The sequence below is a fragment of the Chiloscyllium plagiosum genome, chromosome 1 (genome assembly GCF_004010195.1).
Source record: "Chiloscyllium plagiosum isolate BGI_BamShark_2017 chromosome 1, ASM401019v2, whole genome shotgun sequence".
Classification (NCBI taxonomy): Eukaryota; Metazoa; Chordata; class Chondrichthyes; order Orectolobiformes; family Hemiscylliidae; genus Chiloscyllium; species Chiloscyllium plagiosum.
The window spans coordinates 109,279,862-109,290,840 of NC_057710.1; the positions used below are offsets into that span (position 1 = coordinate 109,279,862).

The window sequence follows — 10,979 nt, forward strand, 5'->3', positions numbered from 1 at the left end:
TGGATCTGTTTCAGCCTAATTTAGCATGGTGGTAGAGCCACGCCATATGATGAAGTTATCCTCAATGCAAAATCAGAGCTTTGTCTCCACAAGACTCTGTGCTGGCCATTCCTATTGATACCATCATGGATAGATGTTTTAATGACAGCGGGGAGGAAGTCAATTAGATTGATCCCTCACCACCTGTTGCAGTAGATATGTCCTTTAGGATTTAGATGGTTCAGTCGTTAGTGGTGCTTTGAAGTCCCCAGAATATATTCTATGTCCTTGTCACCCTCAGTGCTCCCCCTGGTACTGTACGACATCGAGTGGAAGTGATTCACCAATCAAGGGTAACACTCAATGATCATGAGGAGGAGATTTCCTTGCTTATAATTCTAAATTAATGTAATTACAAAATGCAATTCTTCAAACACTGGCAAGAATCGCAGACTTCTGATGTGTGTGTTTTATACTTAGTCACTGTACCCCTGCGGCCGTGCTTCAATGGGAAAATAATAAGATGTGAAATTTATATAGCGACTTTCACAACTCCAGGGTGTCTCAAAGCGTCTCGCGACCAATTAAAACTAGTTTCGAAGTGCAGTCGCGGTTGTAGCGTTGGAATGTGAAACATGAGTCGCACTTTATTTCAACTTCTGTAACGTTGGGAGGCAGGAACCCGGTGAGTTGAAGTCCAGAAATCCGTGGTCTGTCCGCAGTTAACCTGCCGGATTTCTCAACTGGGAGAGGGAGGGCCACTCTGGGCAGCCCGCGGGGTAAAAGTACAAGCGGCGAGAAGTCAGGAACTTCCCCAGGGAGGGCGAGGGCGAGGGCGAGGGCAGGTCGGCTTGGCCTTCCCTGCCCGTGAGGAGTGTGTGTGTGTGAGAGAGATGCTGAGATTGAGTGTGTGAGCCGGTGACCGAGCAGCAGTGGTCACTCTGGGCTTGTGTGAGGGACACCCCGGCGAGTTGGAAACACTTCAACATGGAGGATGCAGCTCGGAAACAGCGTCTCCGCTGACGCTAACTTTTTTTTCTTCTTCCCAGGATCGAGACAAAAGACAGCGGGACACAAGGAGCGGAGAGAAAGAGAAGGGGGAAAAAAAAACCAAAACACAATCCCAAACGGCCCGCGGAGAGTGTGGGGGAAGGAGGAATCCTCAGCACTGGGAACATCCGTGAATAGAAACAAAAAGCAAACAACAAAACAAATCCACATCAAACGCGTATCTACCTCCCCCGCACCCCCCCCCCCCCTCCAAATATTCTGTGGCGAAACGACGCAAAGTTTTGAAGCGCACGTTGCATGATCTTTCCGACTTTGACTCTTTATTTCAAAAGAAAAAAAAACTGCATTGACTTGAGGACGAATTTGATCTGTGTCTGGAGCTGCGGGTCTCTCTGTCTGTCTGTGTGTTTCTCCAGGGAGGGAGTTTGGCTTGTTACTGTGGGAGGGGGGGTTTTGGGGAAGGGTCTGGAGATCAATGTGGGGAAGGTTCGGCGTTTCTTTGTGTGTGTGAGTCTGCAAGGTTGGTGCGGCTGCTGTTTGGGAGCAGTCGCTTTGGTGCTGACCCCCTCCCTACAGACAGACACACACACTCTCCGGGGGAGGGGGGTCTCTGTCTCTCCCTCTCCCTCTCCCCCTCCCTCCCGCATGTTGCTGCTGTAGGAGCTGCTCGAGTAAATGTGGACTGATTCCGGGTGGGATCCAGCTTTGATGGAGACAAGAAACATGATGCCGATTGAAGAACGGGAGCCCACCGACGATGTTTAATTTTATTTTATATATAAACCGTGAGGCGCGTGTGCTGATCGTGAATTGCGTTGCACCGTTTCCAGTTCCAGATTTTTGAATGGAGAATTATTGTGCATCCCGGGCCCTGTTGGACGGGCTTCCAATTCGTCTTTAAAGGGAAGAGAACACACACACACACAGAGGCTCAGACGCAAACCTCAGCAAAGTTTGTCCGTCCTGCTGAAGCCCAGTGACGATTTACAGAAAATGAAATCGCCTGTCGCCGAGCTGTCAGGGGTGCTTTTATTGTTGGTGGCCGGTGGTTGCATTTCGGTTCCAAGTGGCTGTAAACGCTTGGAGGAACGTCCAAAAAACACCGGGAAACTCTCACCCTCCTCCCCGGCCGTCACCTTAGTCCCCGGGACGGCAGATAAAAAAATAGTGTGTACGAACCTCGAGTTGACGGAGCTTTTCCCACTGGGTACCCTCCCCAACAGGACAGTTACTCTGTAAGTATGAAGTATTCACAATCTTTGCAAGGTTTTGGGGAGCGTGTGCTTTCTCGCTTAGACGTTTGAACTTGTGGCGAAGTTCAACGTGCTCCGTTTTTAAAATAAATTTCCGAGGTTAATTTCAGAAATCTCATCCGACTGTGTAAGCACAAATGTTTATATAAGGGTCAACAATGTAGTTCTCTCCAACGATTATCTGGTGTTTAGTAGAAGGCGGATGCACTGAAATTATCCATCTACCAAATGGACACTTTGGTGAACCGTTTCTCAATGTGGGAAAAAAACTGATGACCAAAATAGTCATCAAAAAGACTGTGGTTTAAATAGATACTTATATTTGTTGTCTGAATTAAAGGGAATGTGCATATTCCAGACAGCGTATATGTATTTTAGACTATTCATGTAATATCATGTTTCTGGCACTAATTGAATTCACATTTTTATAAACTCCTGGCTATAATCTGCACAATAACTTGGATAGCACTTTACTTTCAAAAAGCTTCCACGTTGATGGCACCGACTGGAGAGGTGTGCAAGCAGTTTTTTTTTAACAGATATTGATCTGTATGTTGTTATGTGCATACACTGTCAATGGGCAAGAATGAATTTGTTGATGTGAGCAATTTTGACCCCACTGAATGAAGCCTCCATTTGACTCTTTCGACTTCATGTCGGGCCTTAACACCCAGTTCTTTCAACATGAGTTTAACATTAGCATAAAACGGAAATACTTTGCACCATACTGTAGGTGCAGTATCTGTAAAATAGTAAACATAAAAGTTTTGAATGTGGTAGGAAGATTGTTCATGAAGTTGAATGAAGTTTCTTTTCACGTGTTTTAACTACTAGTATTCTCTTTGATTATGTTCAACCATTCTTTAACAGCCCTGTAAATTTGTGAGCTTCAGGCAATAACAATCAATGTGATGCACTGATATGGTGAAGAAAAGCTTAGGCATGCGTTTCTTTTGTTAAATAAAAAAACACTAAACTGCTAATTAGAAAAATCTGCAACCAAACTTACTTTGCAGCTGAAATAGCGTTTTGAACTAGGATAAACTATTTCTATAATGGTTGTACCTATTAGACAGAAATTGTTTTGACCATGGGATTTTTGCATTGTTATTAAATGCTCTAATGGAACACGATACCGATCCTACAAATGTAAGCAAAAGAATATTCCCTTGAGCAGCCCAACTTTTTCATTATTGGCTTTCAGAAACTGGAAGCAAACATTTAAAAAAAAATCACTGATTTATTTTTTTCACAAAATTTTGACTTGAAATGGAAATGTTATAAGATGTTAGGACACAATGAAAAAATAATTTTGTGTAGTTTTTGTAGTTTTCCCTCTTCTACATGTTGAGTTCATGGGCAGAGTTATAGAGCCATAGCGTCCAGTTTTCCAGCATTTGGTCCATATTCCTTTAAACTCTTCCTACTCCAGATGCCTTTTAAATGTTGTAATTGTACCCACCTTCACCATTTCCTCTGGCAGCTCATTCTATTAATGCACCACCACCTGCCTGAAAACATTGCCCCTCAGTTCCTATTTAAATATTTCTCTTCTTGCCTTAAACTTATGCCCTCTAGTATTGGACTTCCCCACCCAAGGAATAAAGACTTTGGCTATTCATCCTAACTGTGTCCCTCGTGATTTTATAAGCCTCTGTAAGATATATATCAGCCTCTAATACTCCAGAGAAAAAAACCCAAGCTTATTCAGCCTCTCCCTATAACTCAAATCCTCCAGTCCTGGTAACATCCTAGTAAGGCTGAGAAGTGGTAGATGGAGTTTAATTCAGGTAAATGCGAGGTGCTGCATTTTGGAAAAGCAAATCTTAGCAGGACTTATATACTAGAGGGCATAGATTTAGGGTGAGAGGGGAAAGATATAAAAGAGACCGAAGAGGCAACCTTTTCACACAGAGGGTGGTACGTGTATGGAATGAGCTGCCAGAGGAAGTGGTGGAGGCTGGTACAATTGCAACATTTAAAAGGCATTTGGATGGGTATATGAATAGGAAGGGTTTGGAGGGATATGGGCCAGGTGCTGACAGATGGGACTAGATTGGGCTGGGATATCTGGTTGGCATGGATGGGTTGGACCGAAGAGTCTGTTTCCATGCTATACATCTCTATGACTCTATGACTGTATAAATCATCATTTTTGCAACCTCTCAAGTTTAACAACACCCTTCCAGTAGAAGGGTGACCAGAATTGTACTCGGTATACCATAAATTGCCTCACCAATGTCCTACACAGCTGCAGCATGACGTCCCAATTTCGATACTCTGCACTGATCATGAAGGCAAGCATGCCAAATGCTTTCATTACCACCCTGTCCACTTGTGACTGCACTTTCACGGAATTATGCACTTGCACACTTAGGTTCCTTTATTTGGCAATACTCCCCAGGGCCCTACCATTAATTGTATAAATCCTTATATTAGGACATAATGCAAAAGTATTTGTTGTACAGTTTTGTAGTTTTCCCTCTTCTACGTACTTTGTTGAGTTCACACTCAGAGTTCGAGAGTCACAGAGACATACAACATGGAGACAGACCCATTGGTTCAACTTATCCATGCTGACCAGACGTCCCAATCTGACCTTGTCCCATTTGCCAGCATTTGGTCCATAATCCCTTTAAACCCTTCGTATTCCAGATGCCTTTTAAATGTTGTAATTGTACCCACCTCCACCATTTCCTCTGGCATGTGTTTTTCAGCATTACCAAAATGCAACATCTCACATTTATTTAAATTGACTTCATCTGCCACTCCTCGGTCTTTGGCCATTCTGATCAAGGTTCCTTTGTCCTCTGCGATAATCTTTTTTACTGTCTACTACACCACCAATTTTGGTGTCATCTGCAAACTTAACAACCATGCCTCCTATTTTCACATTGCACCAGTACAATTTCCTATATACAGCTAATGGATGGATGAAGGTTGGTATTGGCAAAGGTTGGAGAGTGAGTCAGCAACTTGGTCTGATGATTTAGGATGAGCAAAATGTGCCTATGAAGATTTCATGCCTTCAAAAAAGTTATTTGGAGTCTATAGATTAAAAGAAGTGTTCTGAGCATTATTTTCTTAGACTATAAGACAAAGGAGCGGAAATGGGCCCATTTGGCCCATTTGAGTATACTGTACTATTCAGTAAGATCATGGATGATCTAATAACCCTCAACTCCATTTTCCTGTCTTTTCCTCATTACCCTGAGGAATTAAAATACAGATTAAAATATATTTATCTCTGCCTGCAGTGTATTTAATGAGTCAACCTGAATGGTGCTTGATGATAAAGAATTCAACAGATTCATTAACATCTGAGAGAGGAAATTCCTTCTCATCTTTGTGTTAGATGTCTGACATTTTATTCTGAGATTATGTCCTAGCATCCTGGATTCTCTCCCAAGAGGAAACAACCTTTCCACATCATTCATCCTAACTGTGCCCCTCGAGATTTTATAAACCTCTGTAAGATATATATCAGCCTCTAATACTCCAGAGAAAAAAATCCAAGCTTATTCAGCCTCTCCCTATAACTCAAATCCTCCAGTCCTGGTAACATCCTAGTAAGGCTGAGAAGTGGCTGATGGAGTTTAATTCAGATAAATGCGAGGTGTTGCATTTTGGGAAAGCAAATCTTAGTAGGACTTATACTAGAGGGCATAGATTTAGGGTGAGAGGGGAAAGATATAAAAGAGACCGAAGAGGCAACCTTTTCACACAGAGGGTGGTACGTGTATGGAATGAGCTGCCAGAGGAAGTGGTGGAATCCTGTCAAATCCTCTAAGATTCTTAAATGTTTAGATAAAATCGCCTGTCATTCTTCTGAAGTCCGATGAGTATAGGCCCAACCTACTCAACCTCTCGTCAACAAATAGTCCCTCACAGCTGGTTCCAGCCGGCTGAACCTTCTCTGGATTGCCTGCAGCGCCAATATAGCTTTCTTTAGATAGGGACTCAAAATTGTTCACAGTATTCCAGCTGTGGTCTGACTAGTGCCTTGTGCAGCTTTAACAAACCCTCCCTATTTTTATGTTCCATTCCCTTTGAAATAAAGGCCAACATTCCATTTGCGTTCCCTATTACCCAGTGAACTGAGATGCTAGCTTTTTGTGATTCATGGAAGAGGACTCCCAAATTTCTCAATTTGTTTAGTGTTCAATCCAGTGACTTTTTTTTTAAGTCAGTACATTTGGTGAATAGAAATTGTGTGCCAATAGTTGTGGCAGGGCAAATATTGCAAAAATGATCAGTTAAACTTTCAAAAATCCATATTGTACTTGTATTGGATTTTGGATGTTTAGATTATATGTCTTATTCTGAAGGTGCATGTAGTTTTGGATGCAACATTTTTTACTAGAGTTCTTTAATTTGATAACTGGAGAAATTATGTCATCAGTAGTCTGAAAATAATGGGATTATGTAGAATATTTGCTTTTCCAGATCAGGGATAATGTTAGTGTTGCTGTAAAATGCATATAATGCGTGACAGTGTGTTAGAATTCTATGACTGATGTCTGGAAAGTGGAAAATTTTGCCAGATTATGTAAATACTGTATACAATGAATTCAGCTGATTGTTGCATATCTTGATCTGCAACTGCTAGGATTTGGTTATCAATTATTTTCTGAATTCGGTTGCAATAATATTTTAACTTCTCAAGCGAAAAGAAAATAACCACTAAGGATCATGCAGCTGAAAATGAATAGAAGACCATTCTGGTACAATTGAATAATGTTATTGTTAATAAGAAGAGTATTTGAGATTAAACAATTACATGAAGCATTTGGTAGAGAGATCTTTAGGCATGGCTTTTCTGGGGACTTGATAATATTCCATTACTGAAAAGTTTTTTTTTATCTTTAAGGGATGCATTTGTTTTTCACATCAGATCAACTAACCTATTTTAGGTGAATAGGAAAAACCATGTCTAATCCATGTCTGAAATAATTGACTGTAATATTTCCATTTGCTTATTATTTATCCTTTGAGAAAATGCTAATATGGTCATGCACTTTGTGACTCATAATTTATCAAACCTTTTATATATATTTAACCACAGCTATATATAATGCCACACATTTAACTGCTCAATTGAATAAAATATTTCGAGTTTAGTTGAATTTAATATCTGTATTGTACTTCCAACCCAGGGGTGTTTTTTGGGCCAGTTCACATGCGAGGTATGCTAAAACTTCAAATTGAAACAAAACTTGTATGAGCATCCATGTTTTCATAGCATAACAGAGCGTATGATATTGTTGATGGTGTCCTTCAAAGGAACCTTATCATTCACTCTAACTTTGTTATCTGGTTAGATAATTGGAGGCTTTGATTCGTCAAAGAGCCATGTTCCAATTCATTGATGGTAAATGAAATCTCAAAGTACCATGATTGCTGTTTTGAGTTATTAATGATTGTTCTGAAGATATTGTTAACAAATGATACTGAAGTGTAGAAAATGAAGATCTACAGATAACTGTGTAATTGAAAGGAAGTTTGACTTGTGGAGATGTGTTGTAGCTGGATAAAAACTCTGTTGCAAGTGTGTTTGACTTTATACTAAAAGAATGTTGTTGGATGGCAGTATTAATCAAATGCCAGGATTGTGCATCCACTTGCACATATTTACAAATTCAGGGCAAAGACTATTTGAATGTGTGTCCAGTTATGTCTCAGCCTGATGCACAAAAGGATGCATTTCAAAAAAATGTATACCTTTAAATTTATATTATTTTTCACTTGGCGAGTTTGTGATTTGAAATACTGGTGACTATAATAACACCACAAAATGTAATACAAATATCAGGCAATTACAACTGAAATATCCTTTCACCAAGTACAGGTATACATTTTGTTCAAGAGATTACTGGAAAGCATAGCTCTGTAATGTGTTTTTTGAAACTTCTCCCTTTGAAAGTAAAGTCTAATGCACAAATATATTCTTTTAATACCTTTTGGAGATGGGTCAACAAAACTTGCACTTGTCTTCATGATTTGTGGAAAGTAATTGCTGTATCTTTTATTCAATCATTAATGTGTTATTGGCTAAAAAATACCTCCAAAACTTTTTGATTCTGGAGCATAACTGGTCATAACTTTAGAACAGAACACTGGAAATAAACTAAGCTGGTCGACCCAGTGATGGAATTGTCTATTTTTCAGTGCCATTCTTCCAATGGCAACATGTAGCATAGCAAGGATAGAACCATACAGGCTTACAGCACAGAAGATTGATATCCTGCCAGTTATGTTTATGATGTTAGCAAAAGTCAGATTGAAATCCTCACTCTATTTGTCATAGACTTGTATCTTGCAATGTTGGATAAGTTTTATCTACTTTTTATCAAGTATAAGTTGAAATGCCCTTTGCCTATGTTCTTTGTTCTCTCATTTTTTGTGCTCCAACAAAGTGATTTAAAATATTTTGGAATGACATGTTGAGTTTTAAATTGTTGGCAACTCATTAACTCCCTGGTCTGAGAACATAGGATGTTTTAGCCAGAGACAAACCTCTGTTTAAATCTCCTGCGAGCTGTATGCTTTATCAGGCTGTAATGTTTTCTCCATAATATAGTGTTGAATATTCACAAAAATAAAAAAAAACAGAACTGTGAATGCTGGAGATCTGAATCAAACATAAAAATTTTTGAAGAAGGGTCACTAGACTTGCCATGTTATCTCTGTTTCTCTCTGCACAGATGCTGCTAGACCTGTTGGGTTTTCCAACAATTTCTATTTTTTTGTTTTGTTGCTGAATATTCACATACTAGGCTGGACAAAGTGTGGGACATAATTATTATATGCTCTTTTAGTATTTACTTAATGACTCCCTTAAGACATGAAATGTTTTTGACATTTATAGTTCTACCTACTTTTAAAGAGAAAGTGGTTCTTTGCATATAGCGGATGCAGGCAAGGCTGCATTTTTGTATTCACCTTCAGTTGGCTTGAGGTGAGTGGTCTGTCATCTTGAACTGTAATCCTCGTAGTGGTGTTGCTGTGTGAATTTGCAATTATACAGAGTCTTTCATATCATAAAATGTGCCATGGCATTTTATAGGAGCGTTATCAAACAAAATTTGATACATCAGGTTGTCGGTATTGGATATATGATCAAAAGGCTGGTACAAGAGGGATGTTTAAAGAGCGTCTTAAATGAAAGACCGATGGAGAGATTTATGGAGAGAGTTTCAGAATTTAGAAGCTGAACACTAATAGGGCTACCTAGGGTTGAATGATACAAAGGGTGATGCTCTGAAGATAAGAATTGCAGAAATCTGAGTGTTGTTGAGGTGGAAATTAGCAATTGGGTATGTTGAGGTCATGCTGACATTTGCAAACAAAAAACAAAATTTTCAAGTAGAGGTTTCACAATTATGGTTCATGGGTGAACAGGGCTTCGAGAGTTGAGAACTATAATCTGTCTGCTATCATCTTCTCCATTTACTTACTTGCCAATATTTATTTGCACATTTCTCCTCAGAGCTATTTTCCCACATAGCCTTGTGCCACTGTGAAAATGAACAGTACACTCTGCCCCCTCAACTAAGAGATTGATAAAGATTACAAATATCGGAGCCCAAGCAATTCCAAAAATGACCTACTTCATCTGATCTTAAATCATGCTTATTGAGAAAACAGAATTGCTATGCATCCTGAAAAGGGTCCACCTTTTGACAACCTATTAGTAAGCATCAATTTAGTTTTTGAAAGTGTTTAATTGAGTTGATGGTTAAGTGGTTTTTCTCGTGTTTATTTGGAACTTCTGTTATTCTTTCATATGATGTGGGAAAGCTTAGTTAGGCTAGTATATGTTGCCCATCTCTGTAAGTTACCTAGAGAAGGTGAGGTGAGCTGCCTTCTAATCCTTGGGATGTAATTACATCAAGAGGGAAGGGAGCTCCAGGATCAAAGTACAGTGAGGACATACGATTTATAGTTCCAGATCAGGATAATATGTGGGTTTGAGGGGAAGTGGCCAGTGGTGGTTTTCCTGTGTATTCCAATGTACCTGGTGCTCTTGCCCTTTTTAGTGTTAATACCCATATGCTAAGCTTCATTGCTGAACAAGTTATTCCATTTGGTTCCAAATTTGGAGTGGGAATGTCGTCTACTGGTTCTTACAGCACATGCATGCAAACATATGAACAAGGAGCAGGAAATGGCCATTCAGCCTTTAAAGTCTGTTCAAGAGGTTGAAGTAGTCTTGTACGTTGCTGCAGTGCATCTCTATAAATGGTAAATATTACTATCATTGCGCTTTGTTGGTGTAGGGAGTGAATATTGAGGCAGTCCATGGGGTACCGTTCAAATTAATGCTTTGTTCTAAATGACGTCAAGCTTTTTGAGCTTTGGAGCTACACTCATCAAGTGAAGTGGGGCAAATTCCATGGCTTATGACGTCCACTTTGATGGTTAATCTTTCGGGAGACAGGAGGAGAATTACTCACTGTAGAATTCCTAATCTTTGACTACCTATTGTAAGCCAATAGACAATAGGTGCAGGAGTCGGCCATTCTGCCCTTCGAGCCTGCACCACCATTCAATATGATCATGGCTGATCATCCTTAATCAGTATCCTGTTCCTGCTTTATCTCTATAACCCTTGACTCCACAATCCTTGAGAGCTCTATCCAACTCTTTCTTAAATGAATCCAGAGACTGGGCCTCCACTGCCCTCTGGGGCAGAGCATTCCACACAGCCACCACTCTCTGGGTGAACAAGTTTCT

The 10,979-nt window shown here is 40.0% G+C and overlaps 1 protein-coding gene across 4 annotated transcripts in view; it reads left to right on the forward strand.

Annotated features, from left to right (window-relative positions):
* The first annotated feature begins 256 nt into the window (after window positions 1-256).
* The window catches only part of adgra3 (adhesion G protein-coupled receptor A3), a 135,302-nt gene continuing 124,579 nt past the window's right edge, over window positions 257-10,979 (forward strand). Inside the window, exons 1-2 of one of the 4 annotated variants that reach the window (XM_043694010.1) lie at window positions 257-332; window positions 1,029-2,225. In XM_043694010.1, the coding sequence (XP_043549945.1) occupies window positions 1,984-2,225 (242 nt within the window). In that variant the 5' untranslated portion in view covers window positions 257-332; window positions 1,029-1,983. The other 3 variants (XM_043694026.1, XM_043694002.1, XM_043694019.1) reach the window with 3 other exon arrangements.